Source organism: Phodopus roborovskii, unplaced genomic scaffold (assembly GCF_943737965.1).
Source record: "Phodopus roborovskii unplaced genomic scaffold, PHOROB, whole genome shotgun sequence".
NCBI classification, from domain to species: domain Eukaryota; kingdom Metazoa; phylum Chordata; class Mammalia; order Rodentia; family Cricetidae; genus Phodopus; species Phodopus roborovskii.
This window is the reverse complement of record NW_026125281.1, coordinates 41,465,452-41,490,971: the sequence shown is the minus strand read 5'-3', so window position 1 is coordinate 41,490,971 and position 25,520 is coordinate 41,465,452. Positions and strand designations below refer to the sequence as shown.

At 45.1% G+C, this 25,520-nt stretch overlaps 1 protein-coding gene across 2 annotated transcripts; it reads right to left on the bottom strand.

The window, feature by feature from the left end:
* Nucleotides 1-5,367: 5,367 nt before the first annotated feature.
* Nucleotides 5,368-23,700, bottom strand: LOC127232873 (baculoviral IAP repeat-containing protein 2). 2 transcript variants are annotated; one of them, XM_051199209.1, is made up of 8 exons: nucleotides 21,933-23,700; nucleotides 21,747-21,846; nucleotides 16,038-16,116; nucleotides 14,314-14,362; nucleotides 9,800-10,042; nucleotides 6,378-6,632; nucleotides 6,031-6,072; nucleotides 5,368-5,939 (listed from the first exon to the last, which is right to left on the bottom strand). In XM_051199209.1, exons 1-8 carry the CDS (start codon nucleotides 22,741-22,743, stop codon nucleotides 5,746-5,748), a joined length of 1,773 nt encoding a protein of 590 aa, XP_051055166.1. In that variant the 5' UTR covers nucleotides 22,744-23,700; the 3' UTR covers nucleotides 5,368-5,745. The 2 variants fall into 2 exon arrangements, with proteins under 2 accessions (XP_051055166.1, XP_051055174.1); XM_051199217.1 differs by having other exon boundaries at nucleotides 9,800-10,039.
* Nucleotides 23,701-25,520: the final 1,820 nt, after the last annotated feature.

Genomic DNA, 25,520 nt, shown 5'->3' with positions numbered 1-25,520 from the left:
AGTCCAAGCTTAAGGTGCTGGGGGCTTGTGTCCTCCCTACTTACCTTACAGGTGGTAGTTTTTCCACTGGCTGTCTTCACGGGGTTTAGGGGATACGGACTGTGGAAACCCTTTGAGGCAGAGTGGCCAGGCCCCTCCCCTGAGGTCCCCCAACTGTCAAGTTCCACCCACAGAACATTCTGTCTCTAATAGCGACACCCAGCCCCAACCCACTGAGTAAAAGCTCCAAGCTCTGGCCGTGAAATCCCACCAATGCCCACCCAGGAACGCTTCGCCCTAGAAAGGTCCACCACCACACCCTGCACTGAAGAAAACTCTCTGTGAGCCCCGCCTTCTGCCCAGTTCTCTGCTGCTTCTCACCATGCAGAGACCTCAGCCTCCTGGTTTTTCCCTCCCCACAAATCTCTTGGGTGAGGTTTATTGTGTGCTGTGAGTTTGTGGTAATCCTTTGCCCCTGGCTGCCTAGATCCTGTGCCTCTCAGAGCTGTAACACATCGCTTCTAGGACTTGGGTAGGCTCCCCTAGTGCCTGCCTCAGCTGCACCGGGACCCGACCCCTCCTGGCCAGCCCACCCACAACAGACTCACCTTCCTGCTCACTGACTGCTCAGCACCCACCCACCTGCAGCAACGAGGGAAGTTACCACTAAGTTTCCACTTTGGTGGGTGTAAACATTCCAGAGTCTGAGGAAGGGACCTCGCTCTGTCCTCTGGTGCCCTTGCAGGCAGAGGTTCCCACAGCCATGGTCTTTAAGGCTACAGCTGGCCCTCTCGCCTGACTCCATCCGCCAACCTTGGAGCTATAGTCCTGAATTTCCTTAGGCTCACCTGGGCTATTGTGACCTTCCGACCTCTTCCACCTTCCCTTCAGAGCCGTCTGTAACCCACAGCTCCTCTAGGCCCTGGTGGCTTTTGTAGTCTGTCTCCAACCCTTTCCTGTGGCTGAGACCCCTCTTAGAGCTTGGTTTTTGTGCTTGCCTTCCGGCCTCCGTGAAAGCCCTGGTACCAGGCTCCAAGTCTCTTTGGCTTAGGCAGGCTAAGGCCTGTCCCCTCCCGAGTGTGGTGATGGTCCTCCCTGAGTGCTGGAGATGCCTGTGGCTATGCGCTTCAGGGACATTTTTCTTCTCTCATCCACGGAACAGTGTCTTCCACACCCTCATTCCCCCTTGGGATGCCTCTTAGAAAACCCACAGCCTCTACACCTGGCGCCCCCACCTGAAGGGCCCTAAACTTAACTCACTTTGCAATAAACTTTGGCCTCAGTAACCCTTAGATAATCAACCCAAGTCTGCCTAATGGCACCCTAGATCCTATTATTATTCCTGGGCTTTTACAAACACGGAGAGCGATCTGGGAAACGGAAAGAGATTCCCTATTCCCTGTCTTCTCTCCTGTGCCCCATTTACACCTCCACACCAGTCTTTTCAGTTACTGTTGAAGGAGCTGTGAAAGTATTGCAAAGTGTGGAGTTAGGGGGAGGCCAAGCAGGAGGGGAGAAAGCAAAGGAAGAGGCCGCAGGAGAACATCACACACGCGCACGCGCACACACGCGCACGCACACACACGCGCACACACGCGCACACACACCACACACGCGCACACACCACACACACACCACACGCGCACACACACCCACACACACCACACACGTGCACACACACGCACACACCACGCACACGCACACACACCACACACGTGCGCACACACATGTGCACACACACGCACATGCACACACACGCACACACACCACACACATGCGCACACACACACGCACGCGCACACACACACACACACACCTTCCAGGGCGGGTGCATCTCTCAGCTCCCTCCCACAGGGCCCTCTCTCTATAGCCAGGACTCAAGAATGTTCTATGTTTGTCCTTTCTTTGTTCTCAGCTTACAAGATTCAGCTTTAAGGGGGAGGGGTGTTCAGGTGTCTTTTAGGTATGAGTGGCGCTTCAGTCAAAAGCTGGCTCTGGAGTTAGGGTATGGGGTACGGCTCCTCCTCCAGACCCAAGCAGCTTGTTTAAAGGTTTCCCCAACATCTCTGTCCCCTATCAGGGGACCTGAAAGGGACAACAGAAAGGAGAGAGCAAACCAAGGGGCAGAGTACCCCATATCGTGACCCACCTCATCATCTCAGACTCTTGGGTTTGGGCTTAACTGTAAAATTCTTGCTAAGGTATAAATCGTTTGTTTTGTTTTGTGAGACGGGAGACGCAGCATGCTGCCTGTTTCTGGGTGTTTGGGAAATTTTGTCTGTCTTATGTGTGCAGATGGGTCTGTCCTGGTGTACCTAAGTGTCACTGTAAGCGTGGGAGCGGAGATGGAATGGGCTAGCGTGCTCAGAGGATGAACGACGCTGGCCACTGCATGCTTTCTTACTGGTCCCCTCAGTGAGTGAGCTTTCTGTGCTGTGTTGATTGGTTTTGTTTTGCCTTCTCGGTGCTAACACTGCCTGCTGGAGCTGCTTTAATGGCCAGGGCTCAGAATTTATCTCTGGTCACTGGATTCAGTTTATGAAAGATAGGACTTAAAGACATGCTTGCTTAGTGACATATTAAGCTGAGCCTCCTTAACATACAAGAATGCATGTCTGGCACAGCCAAACTGCTTATATGTGAATCAAAACAGTTAACCCCGGGGTCTCTCCTCACCACCTGCCCCACCTCCTAACACACAAGGACCTCCAAACCCTGCTCCCTTCCCGAGTTCTCTCTTCAGGTAACGTTAGTAGAGGATGTCATACTTTCCAGCCATGCCCAAGTCTCAGTATTTCAAGCTGACTCAAGTTGTAGGTTTGTTATTTGAACCGGTACTCTCCTCCACTATTTCCTCCAAGGTAGCTCTCACATTTGGGTGTTTAATGTCCCAGAGGCCCTCACTCTAACCACCTCTAACTCTCTTCAGTGTCTCCTCGGGAGCACAGGATCCCTCTGACTGTAATAACACTTGACTCTGGGCACTGCCGCCCAGCCCTCGTGTCTGAATGCCCACAATGCCTCGGTCCTCTGCAGCACCTCCCCACAGGGTGCCCCGGTGTTCCCTGTGCCCTGGTGTTCCTTTTTTCCAGAAGGAGTGGTACCTGGTTCCACGGCAGGATGATGAGTGAGTGGCCCGGGTCCTACCCTTTAGGATACTGGCATTGCCGATGGAGCAGCAGTACTGACTACTTTCCTAGCCATTGCCCATCAGTTTTCATCTACGTTCATGCAGGAGCTCCAGTGGGTGGCTCAGACCATCCTTACCCTCCAGGGCCAAAGAGATTCACTGGCCGTCCAAAGTGCTATGAAATCAGCAAGGATTAGATTTACTGCCAGCAGAGAGAGGTGCCCTTTGTCTCATCCTTGAGGAGGAAAGTTGCTTCTATGTCAACCAGTCAGGTACAGTAATAGCCAAGACCTGACAACTACACATAGGTCTCCAAAACCATAAGAAACAGTTCAATGCCTCGGGCCAGTGGTCGCTGGCCAATATGGAATTGGATATTACCCTTCCTAACACCTTTTCTCCTCCTTTTCTTAGTCATACTAGTCAAACCCTGCCTTATAAACTTCTTGAATAGATTTCTTCAACAAGAGATTCAAAAGACCTCTAATCGGTTGCTATTATAGGATTACTAGCTACAGAGCCAGAGACCCCCAATTATTACACTGACGATGACAATGAAGTTCACCCAAAGGACTTGGACATCCTGATTCAGCAGGAAGTGGTCTACTGATAACATGGTCTCCCTTTGCCATAACCTGTTTATCAATAAAAAACAAAAAGGGGGAAATGTAAGCCTCTCAAGGCACACAAGTGGCCAGGCCCCTCCCCTGAGCACCTCCAACTGCCAGGTTCCATCCACAGAGCACTTATAACTTCCTAACAGCTGGATCCAGGCCCCTTCCAACCAGAGCAAAACACCCAAGCTCTGGACCTGAAATCCCAGCAATCCCCATCCCGGAAAGCTCCACCCACCCCTACCTCCCAAGACATACTCCATATAAGCCCAGCCTTCTGCTCGGTCCTCTGCTGCTTCTCTCCTGAGCAGAGGCCTCGCCCTCCTGGGGTTCTTTGCTCCCAGTCTCTTGTTACCTTTCCTCTCAGAGCTGGAACACACAATGGAGCTCACCTACACGGTATCATTTCCAAATACAACTGCATTCTCAGCTACTATATTATAAGCTCCACCATCAAAATGCAGCCCAGAGAACGGCTCAGCTGCTTGGCACACAGTGGATCCTCACGGCACACTAGCCAGAAGAAATAGTAAGTTCTAAAAGGACTGGCTACCATTTAGGAGAAGAGCATGGAGGGCTTGATTTTGTCTGATAATAGCAAAGTCTAAGATAAAATTCCAATGGCCTGGCACACACTGACTTCTCAACTTGGGGTAAACTCTAACTGGGTTGCTTGACTGACAAACTTCTGATTTTATTTCCTGAGAAAGATGAAAGCCTCATCAGAAATCATAACAGGTCCAGGAATGTCTGAGACCCACTATGGTTCAGGATGTAGAAGTTTCTTTACATTTCTCCCACGGTGTATGGACAGACTTTCTCTTGCTAACACAAGGGTTTGAACCTAGGCAGTGCCACTGACTTATCCTTATATACATGTATCCTGACAGAGCTGGAGAATGGCTCAGGAATTAAGTGTCTGCTGCTCTTACAACACAACATCCTCTGTAGACCAATTGCACAGCACACATGTAGAGAAGAAACAAACATAAATGGAAACAACTCTTTACAAAGTATCAGGACAGGATGGCAACATTTCCAAAAGAAAAATGGATGGTAAAGATTTTACCCATCTTCCTTCTGTCCAAACCCTAACCTTGTGGAGTAAGAAAAAAATGGAGGGTATGATGGCTATTCTTGTTGACTACATCTGGAATGAACTAAAACCCAAAAAAATAGAGGACACACCAGTGAGGGATTTTTGCTTATTTGAAGTAGGAAGATCCACTTGAGATGAGATGGGTGTGGCTGTGGCTGTCCTGGAAATCACAGATCCGCCTGCTTCTGCCTCCCACCTACATCCCGGTCAGGTGATGTGTGGTTTGGTCCACAAAGGCGGCACTACTCATCACTGCCTGCATCCTATTCCCCAATCCCATCAGCACCCACACCAGGCAAGCACACTGTTTCACGTAAATTCTTCGGTAGAGTTATCTGAGCTTTTGATAATGATGAATATGCTTTATCTGTAGAGCATACAAGTTTGTTAGCTAAAGAAATTCTCATGAATGACATTATTAGAAACACTTTAATAATTTGTTTCATGAATTCATTTTTTTTAGCCTAAGAGCAAATGAGTGCAACAAAGTCTTATGAAAATTGCTTTTAAATCAGGATAGGAAATACACTGTGATGATGTAAGCCTTTAAAAAAACACTTTATTAATATGTTTCTCACAAGAAGGGGGAATCTTATTTACCAAGTAACAGAAAAATCCTTATTTTCCAGAAGGTAAAAGCACCAAGATGCATGGGGCATCCTAACTGCTTAGTGCCAGGGCTACTGTTTCCAGAGTTTCTGAGCCCCACGTCACATGAACCCAGTAACTCCTGACTGACACAGCAAGCACAGACCTTCCCTTTCCACTAAACACATCAAGAGTAAACACACAATACTACCTTTCAGGGAGCAAGATCATTAACTCTGAAGGAGAACAGACATGCATGTCCTGGTTGAATCGGGAATCCACTCTTTGTTCAGATGGCTTCTGGTGCCCAGCAACACTTTAAAGCCGTTCTTCACTTATGAGAGAAATGTGCGCACAGTCCCCTTGATTGTACCCCGGCAGATGGGGCACTTTCTGAGGGACGGCGCACATTCCTGGCAGACGACCAGATGACCACAAGGGATAAACACAATAGAAACCTCTCTGTCCATACACACTTTGCAAGTTCGTTCTTCTTGCAATCTCCGCAACTGCTCTTCCAACGACAAGCCTAAGAACAGAAAAAGAGTTAGTAAAATGCAGCTTCTAAAAAGTAACAGAAATAATGTTACTTTACCCGAACTGTACTAACTGTACTTTACCCGAAACATCTTCTGTTGGAATATACTTCATATTCTTTTCCACTGAAAAAAGAAAGCACACAAAAATCATTATCAATACAATACTTTTTAAAATCTACTGTTTTATGTAGATTTTTGCTATATATATATATGTGTGTGTGTGTGTATATATATATATATATATACATATATATATATATATTCTTTGAGATATATATAAAAGAATACTACCTAGACAGTAAAATACACCACAATTTTTGGAACAGGTAAAATGTAAAGATTACAGTTTACTAGATTTATTCTGCTTGCTCAACAGAGAGATGACCAAAACCCTATGGGTATCCAAATAATTTTCCTAACAAACTCACCAAATAAGTTTTCATACAATGTGGAGTCGATTTCCTTCAGACAGTTTTTGAAGATGTTGGCTGCAGCATTTCCTTTGACTAAAACAGTGTCGATCAGCTCTCTTGCTTGTAAGGGTATCTGTGTTTTCTGTCTGATAATGTCATGTTCCTGTTTAGTAATTACACTGGCCTCAAGAAGGTTGTCCAGGATAGGAAGGACACACGTCAAGTGCTGAAAGAGAGCCATCCTATTCTTCCGTATTAATGACAGATCACCTTAGTTAAAAACAAGCAAGGAAAAGGTCCATTGAATTCCAAAGGCCTCCAAGGATACCCAACCAATCCTATGCACAAATCAGGCACTAAACTGGACTTGAAAGAGAAAACTGCACAAACACGTTCACGTCCAAACGCTGACGGACCCAGACCCACGCCTTCCGATTGTGGAGAACAAGCAGAGAACTTAGAGTAGGAAAACATGTGCCCTCTTATTCTTTCTCTTTCCCCACCACGGAGTTAAAGACTAATTCATTTTTATCTGCATCATATTTCTTTACCGGTTGTAAGTACAGGCATATAAACTGTCACATTCAAAATGCCGATTAAATAAGCCACCTATCTTCCAGAGAGGAGGCCAGAAGCATGAGCGGCTTCTCAAAGTCAACAAAATGAGCTGCCAAACCAGTCCTAAATGAGTTGACTTTTGAGGTTTGTTATTTACTCAGGCAGGACCTTATCCAGGCTCCATATGTAGCCAAGGATGGCCCTGATCCTCATGACTACGGCCCTTCCAAGTGCTGGGATTACAGGCATGAACCACCGCGCCTGGTTTACACAGTGCTGATGTCCTTTCTGAGACGCCACACCATCTATGGACTACAGCACTCAAAACCTTAAGCAACAAGTCAAGATGGAACTTTGCTGGCCTGAAGGCAAGTCTAGCCACTTCAGCATGTCCCCCAGCTAGACACCTCAGCTTCCCGATCTGAAATATGAATAACAGCACCTTCCTTAAAGAGTTCAATAAAACACACATGCAGTGCAATACCTGGTACATCTTATATATCTAAATGTATTGTGCAGCTTTAAAAACTGAATCAAGCTTCATAACAGCTTACTACCTCACTTTAGAGGTAAGAAATCTTAAGCATAGTTGAATGAGCTGCCTACTTACTAACCAAAAAAGGCCAGAACTGAAATGCAGATCTGTCTCAATCCAAAAGTTAGAATTTGAAACATTTTGATATATGGTTGGGGGTGGGGATGCTACCACATGGGTCCTGGGCATCAAACTCAGCTTGGTAGCAAGTGCCTCATTGGGCTGAACTATTTCTACCTTTATTAAAGGACAAGAGTGCTTTGTAACCTAATATCTCAATTTACATTACACACACAACCTTCACATCTCTGATAGCTCTTTTTTTTTGGAGTGTGAGTGTGTGTGTGTGTTGTGTGTGTGTGTTGTGTGTGTGTGAGTGTGTGTGTGAATGTGTGTGTTGTGTGTGTGAGTGTGCTGTGTGTGTGCTGTGTTTGTGTGTTGTGTGTGTGAGTGTGTTGTGTGTGAGTGTGTTGTGTGTGAGTGTGTTGTGTGTGTGAGTGTGTGTGTGTGAGTGTGCTGTGTGTGTGCTGTGTTTGTGTGTTGTGTGTGTGTTGTGTGTGTGTGCTGTGTGTGTGCTGTGTTTGTGTGTTGTGTGTGTGTGAGTGTGTTGTGTGTGTGTTGTGTGTGTTGTGTGCGTGTGTGAGTGTGCTGTGTGTGTGCTGTGTGTGTGTGAATGTGCTGTGTGTGTGCTGTGTTTGTGTGTTGTGTGTGAGTGTGCTGTGTGTGTTGTGTGCGTGTGTGAGTGTGTTGTGTGTGTTGTGTGCGTGTGTGAGTGTGTGAATGTGTGTGTTGTGTGCGTGTGAGTGTGCTGTGTGTGTGTTGTGTGTGAGTGTGCTGTGTGTGTGCTGTGTTTGTGTGTTGTGTGTGTGAGTGTGTGTGTGAATGTGTGTTGTGTGTGTGTTGTGTGTGTGTTGTGTGCTGTGTGTGTGCTGTTTGTGTGTGTTGTGTGTGAGTGTGTGTTGTGTGTGTGAGTGTGTGTTGTATGTGTGTGAGTGTTGTGTGCGTGTGTGAGTGTGCTGTGTGTGTGCTGTGTTTGTGTGTTGTGTGCGTGTGTGAGTGTTCTGTGTGTGTTGTGTGTGTTGTGTGCGTGCGTGTGCTGTGTGTGTGTGCTGTGTTTGTGTGTTGTGTGTGTTGTGTGTATGTGTGTGAGTGTTGTGTGCGTGTGTGAGTGTTCTGTGTGTGTGAGTGTGTGTGTGTGTGAGTGTGTGTGGTGTGTGGATGAGTGTGTGTGTGTTGTGTGTGTTTTGTGTGTGTGTGTGTGTGTGTGTGTGTGTGTGTGTGTGTGTGTACTATGGCATTCATAACAGCAGTCAGAGGACACCCTGTAGGAGCAGGTTCTGTCCTCCTATGTGTGTCTCAGGTACTGAACTGAGGTTGTCACCCTTTCCCACTACGTCATCCTGAAGGCCCTCTGCTAACTCTCTGATTCTGTCTTTTGAACCTAGTTTTCCCAGCTGGTCTACACGCTCCATGAGAAAACTCAGTACTTTTACATTATTTACGCCTGCTGTTAACATATGAAAGTATTTGTTGAAAATGTAATTACTCAGAAGAGGTGGGAGGTTAGGATGTGAAAAAAATTTCACAAATACAAAATCATTTATATATCGTCCTCAGGTTAGACAAAGGATCATAACCCAAGATATCATCTTAAGCTGACTTTTTGGTATAAGGATAACCTAACAAGTCAATACCTACTAATAAAATACCACGTTAGAAACCAGATTTGAAGGAACTTTATTTAAAAAGTAGAAATATCTCAATCTTTTAAAAAGAGATTCTTGCTATGTAGCCTAGGCTGACCCTGCACTCAGCATACTCCCGCCTCGTTCTCCTGAACACCACGACGGTAGGAACTCAGCACGCTCCCCTACAACCAGCTCTGAATCAGTTTTAAACCGTGTGTGTGTGTGTGTGTGTGTGTGTGTGTGTGTGTACCAGGTACATGCAAAGGTTGCAAGAGGGTATCAGATACCCTGGAACTGGAGTACAGGACACTGAACTCCACGTGGATGATGGGAACTAAACTCAGGCTCTTTGCAAGGACAGCAAAAGTCCCTAGCCACTGAGCCATCTCTCTAACCCTTAAATCATGCTTTTTAAAATTCAGCTATGTAAAAAGGAGAAATGCAGTATAGCTCAAGAAGAAAGTTTATTGTAAATTGAGGTATGCTAGCATATGTATGTAAGCCCAGCACTTTGGCCAAAGGCACCGGAAGCTCTGGAGTTCAAGGACAAGACTAGTTACAGACCGAATTTGAAGCCAGCCTGAGACTGACAGAGTCAAGGGTGCTGCTATGTAACATGTAACTGGCACACTGTGTAGCCACCAACACTGCAATACCTGAGGCCGTTTCTTCAGTCTGTCTGTCCTTCTCTTCATCTCTTCTTTCATCCTCAGCATTAAGAAGCGCTGAGACAATATCGCTGACGGTCCTGTAGTTCTCGCCAGTGGCCAGGATTTGACGCTGAACTGTCTGTCTTACCAGGCTCCGACTGAAGCCCATTTCCAAAGCTGCCTTAACCACAGGCGTGTTCATCATGACCACATCTTCTGAACTTTCGACAGGTCCAAAATGCACAACTGCTTGCAGACAAATTTACTAATATTAAACTCCACAAAGTTAAAACTATGGAAAATAATGACCGCAGCACCTCTAATCTCATATCCTAGTAAGGGAGATATACCATAGGTACCAATTAAATTAAATTAACAATGTACTATGAACTTAAGAAATTACTTCCTACAGTGCATACATCAGACGTACTTAATAAAAACAGTCTCTTGTCAATAGGCTCAGGAATCTACTAAAAATCTCACCAGTGTTGTGAGATGGCTGGGTGGTAAAGGCACTTGCCGTAAGTTCAATTCACAAGGGTAGGAGAAAGGAACCAACTCCCAAAAGTTTTCCTCTTTAAAAAAATAAAAAATGATTTATTTACTTTTATTTTATGTGTATTTGTGTTTTGCCTGCATGTGTCGGTGTGAGGGTATTAGATCCCCTGAAACTGGAGCCCCAAACAGTTGTGAGCTGCCATGTGGGTGCTGGGAATTGAGCCTGGGTCCTCTGGAAGAGCAGCCAGTGCTCTTAACCAGAGTTATCTCTGCAGTCCCCAAAGCTGTCCTTTTAACACATGTCATGCGTGGCATGTGTACCCATACATACACAGTAATATACATATTTTTTAAATTTTTCAAAAATCAAGCAGGCAAGATGGCTCACGGTATACATGTTTTCTGCACAAGCCTATCAAAATTCAATTCCTGAAACCCACAGGAGGGTGATTCCTGAAATAATTAACCCTCTGCTGGGTGTGTCTCTCTTACACACAATAAAAAGACAAAGTCGTGGGTCCTTTCATGACACTCACAAACAAGATTTAACAAGCTACCCCTCGAAACACAAAAATAATATTTAAACAGTGGGACATAGTGCTGACATGGGGGGACAGCTCCTCAGTACAATGCTTACCTAGCCTTTGGCTGATAGCGAAATAAAAAGAACATTAAAAAATATTAAGAAATGGGGTGTGGCCTCAGCAGAGGGCTTGTCTGGCATGCTTGAGAACTCCATTTCTAGCAACCATGCCTACATCTCCCTTCCCTTGTAAAGGGTTAGGTGTGGGGCTCGGGCCTTGCACAGTGTGGTGAGTCTTTGCCAAGCACACTTGAAACACTTGGGTTGAATTCCCAACACTAATGGGGAGGTGTATCAGAACTGCATGATGAATAATGTCTAAACAGGCACATAAGTGAGTCAGAGAAAACTACAAGGATGGGAAGCAGAAAGATATAATGAAAACACATAGTTAAATAAGCAAAAGTAATGACAGCCTGAACAGAGCTGAATAGAGTCCTGCCATCTGCTGGAGACAGCTACAATAAACACACAGATACCCAATGTCAAAATGTGGAAAGCAAACTTCCCAAAGGCATGTCCAAAGTGGCCAAACCAGCCTCAACCCCTGACACCTCCTCCAGAAAATAACATGAAGAATAAATAAACCCCGAAAGCTGAAATGATAAAGTAAGTGACGGGAGTATCGGAAAGATATTAAGCAGGATAAAAGTTTGGCATGGTCAAGAAATAAAGACGGGAGTAGATGGTGAGGGCAGCAGACAACGGCACCCAGCTTTGTAGGAATGTTGTCTACATCAGCCTAAGTTTGCTAGAACACACCAGGAGGCTATTGAGCAGAGGGCTATTCCCAGCGTGACTGGAAATGCTGCACAGACAGATCGGGTAGAATGCGCGAGGCAGGCAGTGGGTAGAGAGTGAGCAGCTGGACATTCTGAGATCTGGGCCGGATGCTATGAACTCAGAAGGGAAGGTGAGAGCATTGAGGAATCAAACACAGGAAGCTTGTGTGCTCTGTGCTCTGGCATATTTACTCAAACAGCTACGTTAGCCAAAAATGGAAGCACTTTGAAATTTAAGCAGGTAACAGCGTTGCAGCCTGGCACCCATCTGACCTGAGCATAAAGAACACGTCATATGTAGTCTGTCACTTAGAAATATGACAAAGTGGTGGTGGCCACACCTTTAATGCCAGCACTCGGGAAGCAGAGGCAAGCAGATCTCTGACAGTTTGTGGCTAGCCTGGTCTATAGAGCAAGTTTCAAGACAGCCTGGACTATTGTATAGAGAAACCTTATCTTAGAACCAAAAAAAAAAAGAGGAGCTAGCAAAGAAAACTGCTCAGAATCAACAGAAGAACAAGAAAAGCCCAAGAGAATGTCATTAGGAAAGTCAACCAAAAGGGTGTGCTGAGGACAAAAGTCATGTGCTGGAGTGACTTTGTTACCCCAGCACTGGGGAGTTAAAAGCCCTAGGGATCTCAAATTTAGGGCAGCTAAGAGTACTGCACAACACACCGCTAAAAGCAGCACTCAAGCGTAACAAATGCCAGCTGTCAGGTAAGCAAGAGATCGGCTAATACTGCAGGTTCTGGTGCCCATGACAATGTTTACAAATTAGCAGCAGGGGACATAATCCCGAGGATGAAGCCAGGTACGGTGGCACATCCTGTAATAGAGCACTCAGAGGCCAAGGTGAAAGGATCCAAAGTTCAAAGCCGGCTTGGGCCATATTATGAGACCCTGTATCAAAAGCAGATGAGTAAAGGGGAAATAATAAATAAAAGCAGAGGAAGGTGGTTTTAAAGAGAAAACACTTCTATTTTCTTCGTTGTATGTTTTTCACTTTTACTCTTTGGTTTTTTAGACTGGGGGGGAGGGAGACAGCCACCCAGCCAGCCACAGAGTAAAAGTAAGATATCCAGAAGTAAGAAAAGGAAAAGCCCAGAAGCAAGAAAAGCTGGCAAGAAACAAGCCAAGCCAAGGCCAGGCATTCCTAACTAAGAATAAGCCTCTGTGGGTTTATTTGGGAGTTGGTTGGTAGGCTCCTCAAAACAGCCAAAAGAGTAAAACATCACGCTGCATTCTCATTGAAATGCGTGAACCAGGAAAACTGTGGGGAGAGCGAGAGTTACTGAATGGCTGCGCTGCATTCTCAGTGAAATGCGTGAACCAGGAAAACTGTGGGGAGAGCGAGAGTTACTGAATGGCTGAGGGGAGAAGTACTTGCCAGGCAGGCCAGAACAACCCCACAACCCACGTAGGGCTCAGACAGAACGGACTCCTGAGAAATGTCTTCTGATCTCTACATGGGCACTGTGGCACATGCATATCCAAACATACATCACACACACATGCACACAATCTTTCACACATCCTTTTAAAAAGAATTTTGTAAATTAAAAACAGAAACCGGAAAAGAAAGAAAATGTACAACAGTCATTCTCAAGACTGGCAAAGTGATTTTATAAACAAAACATGTAAATCTTTTTTTTTGTGGGGGAGCAGGGTTCGAGACAGGGTTTCTCTGTATTGCTTTGGAGCCTGTTCTGGAACTTGCTCTGTAGAGCAGGCTGGCCTTGAACTCACAGAGATCCTCCTGCCTCTGCCTCCTAGATGCTGGGATTAAAGGCTGCACCACCAATGCCAGGCATAAGATGTAGATCTTAAGAGGCTGGAAATGTGGCACGGTGTAGCACAGCAGTGTGGTATAGTGTGGTGTGGTATGGCGTAGCATGGTATAGAAAGTGCCAGGCATACATAAGGCCCTGGATTCTAGCCTCAGCACCAATCTAAATAAACACTAAATAAGAACAGCTATTATCCATCACTTCACTTAGGTACTCCTTTCTTTCCTGACCAAGTCCCTTATGCACTATGTACAAAGTCGCAGTTTCCATGACCAAGAGCCTTATCTACTGCTGAGTCATGGTTTCTATGACTTTTCTATATCTGGTCCTCCTCCTCTGTTCCAGCCACAAAGCTGTCAATGCTTCCCTTGAAATAATGAGCCAAAACCAGTACTCCCCTTTGGATGTAATTAGCACATCTAGTGACAGTTATTTCAACTACCCTGGGGACCACAACACATGGAGACCACAACTACTGAGATGTGGTTAAAAGTCAGCTCCAATCCACAGCCCCTGCACTGTTACTGTCCCTGCCTTTATGCCTAGCATCCAGCCCCTTCACAACTCAACTGTAACCCGGTCTTTTCTAGCAGACTCAACAGCAGCCTCCTCCCTAAAGGTCTGTTCACACCTTTCCTGTGACATGGCTTCAGGGAGTTTGCTTTCTGTGTGTCTTGTTGCCTCATATGAAGTATCAGCACTTAAGGACCAATAAATGTCTCAGAATCTTTTAAACGTCACAAATCTTAATAGACACATATATTTTCTAGTTAACATCCCACAGTTTCCCATATGGCTTCCTCTAATATACTTTCATTCTTAACATTCTTACAAAAGCACAAGCTGTATTTGAAATGTTTCCCGACTTACTTGGGGGATCTCCATTTTCTTCTCCTGGGGTGTCTGAAGTAGACAAGAGCTATGAAATAAGAGAACATCACAGGAAAATCAGAAACCTCACACAGTTCAGACAGCACAGACAAGGATTTGCCTTGCTGTAGGATAGCGTCTCATTCTGTTGCGGAGGCTGGCCTAGAACTCATGGCAATCCTCCTGCCTCAACTTTCCAAGCACTGGGATGAAGGGGTGAGCCTCCACACCCAAGCAAACAACAACAGTTATTTTAAGTGAATGCACACACCCTTTTGGAAACTGGGTGACTCAGACACTTCACTTAAGGCAGGTGTGCTCACACAGGCCTGTAAGCTCAGCCCTCAGAAGGCTACGAAGAGAGATGAGTTTAAGACTTGCCTCAGCTGCATGTCCCAAACCTCTAAAATAAATAATACATAAGTATACTTGGTTTATTTCACCATAATTATCACACAACTATGCTTACACTTCATCGACATCCAAGTTAGAATTGAAGTGTATCTTCCATTTCAGAGGAAGAAAGATGAAGATACAACAGTGGCTCCTCATCCCATTCAAAAAGCAGTATTTCATTTGGGTAACTCCTAAAAAGGTTTTTGGCCTTTGTTTTGTTTTGTTTGTTTGTTTTTTCTGGAAAAGACTAGAGACAATGAAGATAGGTCTTCAACCCCACTGTTTATTATTATTATTATTTTTAAGAAAAAATTCTGTACACTGGTAGGATATAAGATTTTTCAAAGTAGTATAAGTAAATAACAATATTTATAAAGAAGCCTGAATAGCAAGCTAGCAAAAAAACTATCAAGGATGCCATTACCATGGCATGTAACTTGAACTTTGTAGTTCTTTTAAGCACACACATCCTCAGGTGTGTAAGCACACAACCCCAGGTGTGTAAGCACGCACATCCTCAGGTGTGTAAGCACGCACATCCTCAGGTGTGTAAGCACGCACATCCTCAGGTGTGTAAGCACACAACCCCAGGTGTGTAAGCACACACATCCTCAGGTGTGTAAGCACGCACATCCTCAGGTGTGTAAGCACACACAACCCCAGGTGTGTAAGCACGCACATCCTCAGGTGTGTAAGCACGCACATCCTCAGGTGTGTAAGCACACACAACCCCAGGTGTGTAAGCACGCACATCCTCAGGTGTGTAAGCACACACAACCCCAGGTGTGTAAGCACACACAACCCCAGGTGTGTAAGCAGACGCTCACAACCCAGGTGTATCTTTCTAAGCACATTTCTTTTCTTAACTACAGTGCTTAAAATCACTATGAGAATTTGTTAATAAACCCCAATTTTTGTCCCAAAAAATTGTAAACAGAACTAATAAAACAGATATCAATGTCACTCTAAGACTTCTGTAATCATCATTACATAGCATAGTCCAATGCTATAGTTCTGTTTATGTATAGCGTGTATGTACCTGTTAACATGGGTGTGCGCAACTACATGTGCATACATGTGGAGGACAATGGTACAGTTCTATACCTTGTTTTTAAGACAACCTGGGACTGAGTGAATGGTTACATTATCTGGCCCGAGAGCTCCAGGGACTGCCCTGTCTCCAACACCCTAGGTTTACTAATGCATGCTGCCACGCCCGGCTTTCTAACAGAGCTGGGATCCAAACTCAGGGCTTCATATTGCCCAGTAGACACTTTACCAAACCGTCACCTCCCCAGCTCTCGGGTTAATTTGAAGAATGAGTTTACCTGTTCAAGAAGATGAGGATATCTAGCTTGAATCTCATCAACAAACTCCTGCCCCTTCATCCGAATCAAGAACTCACACCTAAAATGTGAAACAAAAACGATTTTAAATTATTTCATATCAAAAATAAGCTGATTGTTCTAGAAAAGTGACTTTCAAATCTTCTTGATTATATCGCACAGCAAACGTGTCACATCACAACCTAGTAGACATACATATCTAAGAGAATATTTTTACTGTGTTCATGCATTCCATTATTTTTCTATCTCCTATTTACACACAACAAAGAAAAATTCTAGACTCAGAAAGGGCAAAAGTTGGCTTATGGAAAACAATGTTACAGACATTATCTTTTTTGTGCTTAACACTATTTCAAAACTATTACTCATTACCTATTAAAGTATATTGTTCACAATACAGTAACTGCCAACCCTGCTCCAGAGCTCACTCTCCTATCTTGAAATACAGCCCACCACACTCCCTCCAGGAAACACATACTCAGGTTCTTTATCTCCACAGACGCTTCTCAAATATGTAAACTACTAAAACTCCTCGAGAGAAGTTCATGTAACATTCATTGCCACCCCATTCCTTTTCGAACAAAGGCTAAACTAGATATCCATATAAAATTTTCTTTAAAAGCACAAAGACAAAAAATCTCAATCTATGCCCGTGCTACATGCAAAACTAAACTACAGATGACCCATCCCTCAATGTAAGGACAGTCACCCTGTCCTTCCCTCTGTCAGCACACTCTTACACAGGAAGCTTGGAAGGAAGGCTGGAGACAGCTCAGTGCTCAGCAGCACTGGCTGCTCCTACAGAAAACCCGAGTTCAGTCCCCAGCACCCCTGGCAGGAGGCTCACTTACAGACATAACTCTAGTTCCAGGGGACTCAATGCTTCTGGCCTTCTTGGGCACTGACACTCTGCACACAGCCACATGCAGTGGTCACACACTGTGCTGGACAAAAGTAAGTCATCTGAGAGGACGGAACCTCAGTTGAGAAGATGCCTCCCTGAGGTCCAGCTGTAAGGCACTTTTATAAACAGGGATTGATGGGGGAGGTGCAGTCCGTTGTGGGTGGGGCCTCCCTGGGCTCGTGGTCGTGGGGTCTATAAGAAAGCAGACTGAGCAAGCCATAAAGAGCAAGCCAGTAAGCAGCAGTCTGCCATGGCCTCTGCATCAGCTCCTGCCTCCAGGTTCCCGTCTTGTTTGAGTTCCTGTCCTGGCTGCTTTGATGAAGAACAGAAATATGGAAGCAGAAGCCAAATAACCCTTTTCCTCTCTAAGTTGCTTTGGTCATGGTGTTTCATCACAGAGATAGTAACCCTAACTAAGGCACACACATAAATATGGTAAAAATAAATTAAAACAAAATAAAGAAGCCTGACAGTATAGCTGTATCACATACAGAGCCTCTGCTTAGCATGCAGAAGCCCACAGGATTCAATATCCAAAAACAGAACTTTTAGATAAGGACCAGTCTGAGTCCATCTTAAGGATGGAAGCCATTTTGTTACAAGATCATTACTGTTTGCTACAAAGTCCAAGCTGACCTAAGCGCTTTAACCTGTTTCTGGAATTTGCCATGCTCCCACCCCATGGAGTTGACTCACACCTTGAATGTACCCTGATGAGATCAGATGCTCTGCCAAATAATTTAAAAATGGTAGCCATGTTACTACATAACCAAAATTCCCCTGGAAATCCTCCGACCCTTGAAAACCCCCTAGTCAGACAGTTGGGGACTATATAAACCAGACATTCTCCCGAGTCCAATGCTATTTTCTCAGACTCCACTTTAGGGAATAGCATGACTGACAGAAAATAAAGCTTGCTTAATTTGACCAAAGAATTTTGGTCATGGTCTTTATTGTCATTCAGTGGGATTAACAAATATAACTCAGATTAAAGGAGAGTGTGCAAGAATGTTATCAGCAAGATGGCAAAGTAAAAGGTTCTCGCCTGCTTATGTTTCCAACAAGCCAAAACTTAAAAAGACAGCTGTCCTAGGAACAAACAGCCCAGGGGAGGGCTCAATAACCCAACTAACATAAAATGAAAACAGACAAGTGTGTTTGAATAGTATGCTATGGCTAACACTGAGCTAAGTCAACCAACAGGATCACCAGAGATGAGAGAGAGGGAGGGAGAGGGAGAGGAGGAGGGGGGAGAGCATGGAGGGGGAAGGAGGGGGTGGGTGGGGAGAGGAGACAGAAGGCTCAATGGGGAGGAGCAGCTTAGCAAGGACACTGGCTCAGAGCTCAGGAGTGCCTGCATCAGCAGTCTGGCAGGCAGACACCATCATGGCACCTAGGAGCCTGCTTTAGGGAGAAACCCAGAGCCTTTGCCGCTGGTCGCCAAACCCTTGGGATAAGCACTGCCTTCCTGAGGTGCACAGCAACACTGTCGTGTGCACTGGCACTGAATGCAGGCTCTCCTCTCCCATGGAGCAGCCAGTTCCCACCACTACTGCTAAGGAACCCGGAGGCAGAAAGGAGGGTTGCTGCAATTGTAAGCAAGGAGCCCATGCTCTGCAGCACAGAGCTGCAGAGCAGCCTGCATGTCAGAGCCTGCCGTATGTCCTCTGCTCTTGTCCCCAAGCCCCAACCCTACAGCTGCCCTGCACACACCTGTGCCCCACATGTCCTCCAGATGCTCAACGTGTGCATCCTCATCTCAGACATCAGTACAGCAGCAGTCAGTGCTCTCCACACACAGGTGGTTCTGTGGCTGCTCTTCAGGCTCTCAGTCATCATGACAGACCCCTGTGCTACTGTCCCCACCATTGTGAGAACACTCACAGGGGTCCCATTGGCCAGGATGTTTCCCATGACTGAAGAGATCATAAGCACTGATGCTGCCCAGACACTGACAATCTCTAAAACCTTCCCTGACAAGGACTTCAGCTCACAGCTGCATGGAGACTATGACACTGCGCTTCCCAAGGAGTCAGAGCCTGCCATACCCCTGACAAGTCCAAGCCCTCACACCCACCCATAACTGAAGTCTTTGCTCAACACAGTCACAAAACCTAAGAAGCTGGGTTACAAGCCACTAAAACAAAATAAAACAAAACAAACAAACAAAAAGTAACAACAAAGGAACACAATAATTTTCCAAGAATCTACCAACTCAAAAGAAGAAGAGTAAGGTGTTTACAACCTGCTTTCAGATAAGCAAGTAATATTCATGTTCAGGGAGTGTGCTGTCAAGAGAACAAGGCAGATACAAGCTATAATGAAAGAATACAAAGAGCAATTCTCGAGAGCATAGGAAAGTACAAAGTTTACAGGTGAAGACAAATACATAATCATCTTCAGATGTCTCCACACTATAATGCAGAGTATAGATCATTCAACTCTAACAAAAAGGTTAAAAAAAAAAAAACAACAACAACAAAAACAAAGCCCAGAATCAATCTTCAGTACTACCCTAGCCCAGCACAGTGCTAAAAACAACTGTCCTACTAAAGTATTAGAAATAACTGTAGCTACGACTATGGTTACTACTGTCTATTAGAGGCAGTGTTAGAAATAACTGTAGCTACGACTATGGTTACTACTGTCTATTAGAGGCAGTGTTAGAAATAACTGTAGCTATGACTATGGTTACTACTGTCTATTAGAGGCAGTGTTAGAAATAACTGTAGCTATGACTATGGTTACTACTGTCTATTAGAGACGGTATTAGAAATAACTGTAGCTATGAGTAGGTTACTAGCTGTTTTTTAGAGGCAGTGTTAGAAATAACTGTAGCTATGACTATGGTTACTACTGTCTATTAGAGGCAGTGTTAGAAATAACTGTAGCTACAATTAACCATTTGAAAAATAATATGCAACTTAAAAGGATATAGTGCCACCGAAGCCATGGAATGCTGGGAGGGCAGAGGCGGTTTTGGAGCAGCTGAAATCAATCATCAGTTTACATAGCAGACTGCTTTAAGATGTGAGTGAGGCAATCCTCAACGGAGGGTGACCAGTGCGTCAATGACAGAAACCGACCAGCAGAATGGTTATAGCAAGTCCTGACTGCCCCCCATTTGCCCCTCCCCACTCTTCCCTCAGACCACAGCACACCTAAATATTTGACAAATAAGTGAACCTAGTAATAATGACCATCTGTTAGTCGTCTGTCTGTCTTTACTAACTTCAAACATTAGTCACAGCTGAAACCTGTTCTGAGCTACGTTGACAAAAACCATTCCTGACTTCTCCCTTGGCATTAAAACAGTGTGAAGAATTTTATCTTACAAAGTATAGCAATTCAAATGTTAGAATTTAGAATGTTTTTGCCTTTTGTATATTACAGTTAAATTTCAAATGATAATATTTAAGTCCGCAAATATGGTTGTCATTTAAAATTATGACATTTTTCAACAGTGAAGATTCAATTCAAACCAGCAATATTACAGAGAACATGTTGGTTTTTTTCAAACATTTTCTTAAAGACCAGCATCCAATGAGGCCTACAACATTTTGAAATCACTTGTCAAATTTGCTGCATTAACAGGACCCATAAAAGAAACTCTGGGGACCTTCACGATGGCGCCCCGTGTAAAAGTCCTGCCGCCACCAAGCCTGGCGCCCAGCATACTGTCCACAGAAGCCACATGGGGTGGAAGGGGAGTTGTCCTGTGGCCTCCACCAGCAAATTCTATTTTATTTACCTTGCACAATAATTTTTTTTGCTTACTGTTTTTTCCAGACAGGGTTTTGCCACCTAGCTGGGTTGGTCTGGGGTTCACTATGTGGCCCAAGCTAACCTTGACCTCAGACTCCTTCTACCTCAACCTGAGCTGACCTGAACTTGCTATGTAGACCAGACCAGACTCTGCTCACAGAGATTGCATGCCACTGCCACCCAAGTGCTGAGATTAAAGGCATATGGGCATGGGTGCACTACCTACCCCATCATATACAATGTATTGATCCACTATAGATATTGCTACTTCCAAATTCCTGTTCATCATATATCACACAAAAATGATCAAAGACCCTTGTAATTTCCTGAAGGAGGTCCAACAGATTCATCATTATGGAAGGCATGCACAAGTCCAAACTTTCTTCATTGTATGATTCCACTTACATGTAGTACCTAAAGTAAAAAATTCAGATACAGCAAGTAAAAGGCTGGTTGCTGGGGTGTGCTTGCAAGTGTACGGGATACAGGGTTTCAGTCTGAGAAGATGAAACAGCTCTAGACATGACTGTTGAACAGTACACATGTACTTTATGCTACACAAGAATACATTTTACAAGGCTAAATTGGTATATTTTATGTGTAATTTAGCCTAATTAAAAACTCCTAACAAAGCCCATTTATTTCAGAAATGATGTCCAAGTTCACATAGCTAATTGGTTACAAATACACAATTTCCAATTCTATTTCAGTAACAACTATGCCCCTAAATTTATTTTAAGCAGTAATAAAAATTAAGAGGTTAGGGATATACCTCAGCGGTAGAGCACTTGCCTACCAGATGTGAGGCCCTGGGTTCAATCCCCCACACAATAATCAGTTTCTAAGAACCAACTACCAAGCTGGGCAGTGGTGCCAATGCCTTCCATCTCAGGAGACAGAGGCAGGCAGATTGCTGTTGAGTTCAAGGCCAGCTTCATCTACAGAGTTAGTTTTAGGACAGCCAGGGCTACAAAGAAAAACCCTGTTTCAACCAAAAAAAAAAAAAACAAAGAACCAATTACCTTGGAAACCATTTGGCGTGTTCTACCCAGGGATCATCTCCAGATTCCCAACACCTCAAGCCACCATCACAACAAAAGCATTTGACATCATCGTTGCGATCTAAACAAGGAAGAAAGACAAGAAACTGACTCACGTATATTCCCATGAACAAAGTAAAAAGAACTCTAGCCTATGTTACATCTTACCCACATAGTAAAAGCCAGCACTTGCAAGCTGCTCAGGCTGAACAGGAACACTGGATGGCCAGTACAGGAACGTCCTCATCCGAGCAGTGTGTGTCTGCATACTCAGATTTGATATACTAAACCTCTGCATTTCCGAAGAATTTTCCAGAAATGGACAATTGGGAAAATGTCTCCGATGCTCTGACATAGCGTCATCCTTCGGTTCCCAGTTGCTAAGCTTCCCACCGCAGGCAAAGCAGGCCACCCTGTCTCCAGGGCCTATGTAATAGAAGCCAGCTCTGGCCAGCTCGGCCGGTGACAGAAAGCTTAATGGCCACATACTGTAAGTAAGAAATCTGGCCTCTTCAGTAATCATGGCATAGCTGCAGGGGCTTGTCCTTGACAAGTCTTCCACTGCTCCAGAACTAAGAGGATCTGAGGACAAGTTGGAGTGAGTGACAGCTCGTTCTGGAGGAGGTAAGGGATGTGCAAAGCCACTTCTCACAGGAGCTGTGTCCTTAGATGGGGACTGCAAACTGTCAGACAGCAGGGTGTGGACGAAGCTGCAGCTGGGGTACAGCTGTCTGTGCTTTTCCACAGGACTGTCGCCTCGCTTCCAGTTGTCCAGCATCAGGCCACAGCAGAAACACTTGACCTTATCGTTGACACCCGTGTAGTAAAAGCCAGCACGAGCCAGGCTCCTTTCCGAGACAGGAACTCCATCGGGAAAAGCGGAGTACGTGGACATTCTGTACAGCTCACACGAAAAGTCGTACTTCATTTTTTCTTTGCTCTCTCTTGTCCAGTTTGGCAGGGTTGTGCTATTCTCCATTATACTTGTGGGATTCGGGCATAAGGTACCTTGGGCAACTCTTTGAGTAGTGAGAATATTTCTGACAGCTTCTCACAACTTCACACTGAGTAAGATCTCTACCACAGACAGGAATGGAATAGCAGGCCCCTAATTGGGGGAATTCACTACACCTGACCAAATTTATATGAGATTCACCCTCACATAGGCCAAATCATTCTCATTTTCCAAGACACTACACTACTCAAGACTATCTTATGAGCTCTTCTGGGTAACCCAAGAGCTACTTAACCATAATTTACTTTCATTAAAAGTTATGAAGTCAAGATATAAAGTCCCTTATAAGGACTTTAATACAAGGTCCAAACTACTCTATTGTCTACCAAATACAAGTAAGTAAACTCCCCACATGGTCACGTTTCCTAAAAGCTAATTTCACACAGCTCATCATCACAGTATTTCCTAAAGTGGTTTATACTAATCTCTGGGGAAGTTAACTCACCTATTAAGACCACAGTAAGCAGTATGATATTTTCTTAAAGCTTAAACTGACACTAATCTCAACTGTTAAATCTTGTATGTCACTACCTTAGTTCTTCCTGGATCTATTATTTTAATGTATCTTGTCAACAGACAGTATTTTGTCCATAAACTTGAGTAGGCTGCATTTTTAAAAATCCATCTTAGCTTCACTACGTCTGTTATAATTAAGGATGAATCTCTTTATCAAGGCATAGCTCTCTTCTGTTACCACAAGTATCTAACAATCCTGTTTTACCACAGCATTCCTGTTGCACGAATGTACCATACTAACTAGCTTTCTCTTTTGAGAACTTAATAATTTATATAACTATTCATACACAAAAATACACTCCACATTATTCAAACTGGATTTTTTATAAAAAAAAAAATCAGATTTCCATGACTAGGTTTATTTCTAGGGAAACACAGGAATGGAGACTCTTAAGCGCTGTAAATCTAGAAGGGAAAAAAAAGATATTTTTAGAAAACTAATTGCATATCAATTATGACCTCTTTAATTTATCCAGTAATATCTAAAAATGACTCATTCTAGATAATACATCCTAACTACAGCAGTTTCTCACCCAACCAGTCTACTTAGAAAAGGTCTAAATCAAAATACATGCTTGCAAAAGACTTCCCAGAGCACTAAATATGCTTATTCTTTAAAACTCACAGCTCCGTACATTCTAAAAACTGAAACTTTGAAGGTGAACAGACATTTTCACCAAGGAAGAAAAACTGGTCCTCGATTTCACATTTGTGATTTACTTACTGCTTGTTTATTGTTACACAAAATGAACCATGCTTCATGGGCATCTGTTTTTGAGTTATTCTTTGCAGGGACAGGGCCTCATTCTGTAACCTATGTTGGCTAGACAGTTAATGTAACTCAAGTTGGTTTTAAAACGTGTTGGAATTCTCATGTCTTGACCTCCCAATGCTAGGACCACACTATTGCCAGGCTCCTTTCATTTTCTGATTTACAGACATTCTGATAGGGCACTTGGCTGGAGGCAACAGGCACCGGTGGGTAATGGAAGTCTGCAGGGATGCTGGTGCAGCTGTTAGGGCTTTTGCCTTGCAGATAAAGGACCCTGGGTTTAATCATCGCCATTGCTAAAGAAAGGAGGAAAAAAGGAGGAAGAAGCAGCTGAACAGAAAGATTCCCGAGGCCCGTTTGCAATCTCAATCTGAACACTTGGAAGATCATGAGGCAGGATGAGATGCTCTGCCAGCAGAGCAGTTGATCTGGTCTGGACTGAACTGGCCTAGATCAAGGTATCTGGGCGAGCTCATTAATGCATTCCACTAAGGACAACCACTCCCTAACAATGCCAAAGCAACCACCGCTAAAAAAAAAAAAAAAAAATCTCAAAAGCAAAAAGGACAATTGCTTGTAGAGCACTGGCCTGGTACAAGGTTTCCACCGCGCGCGTGGCTTAACCACACCAGGTGTCACCTCCCCAGCCGGCGCCTGCTCTCTGCGCATCAGGGCAGAAAGGCAAGGAGGCACGTTGCCCCATTAAACCACGAAGTTATTTCTCGCGTCACTAAAGAGCGCAATTAGTAACCCACAGGAGGACTGCGATCTCCCTGGCGCGCGGCTGTCTCCGCTGAAAGGCTGTAAATAAACGCGGCCGGTCAGCTTGACACCCGGTGAGATGGGCGTGGTGGTGCATGCTAACCAGCCCGGCACCTGGTGGGAGGCTGAGGCAGGAGGATTGCCGCAAGCTGGAGCCCAGCCTGGGCTGACTCAAAAAATAAACAAATAAAATAAACCGAAAGGGAAAGAAAGCCAAACTGGAAAGCAAGTTCAAGCCCGGGGGCTGGGAAGCGAGCGGTGGTTCGGCGGCCGTGAGAGCAGGGGCTCTTACAGCACCGGCCGGACCGGCTTGGCGCAGCCCAAGGCGGCCGCCAGGCCCGAGGGAGCCGCACTCACCGCGGAGCCGGAGGACACGCGAAGCCGCGACACCCGCCTGCTCACCCGCAGCCTTCCCGAGAGCCCCCGGGGCCAGCTGGACGTGGCGGGCGCGCCGTGACGTCACGCGGCGCGCACCCGCGCGGCGGGTGGGGCCGAGCGCGCCGCCCGAGACTGCGCCTGCGCCTGCGCTCGCGCTTGCGCCCTCGGGTTTTCGAAGCCACGCATCCCCGCTGCCCGGGACCCAAACGGGGCTGGGCCCGCGCGGGCGCCGCTGGGGCGAGCTGGCGGGCGCCGTCCGTCCGCTGGGGGTGTCGGGCTTCACGCCTGTGTTTGAACTTGCGGCTGCATCTTT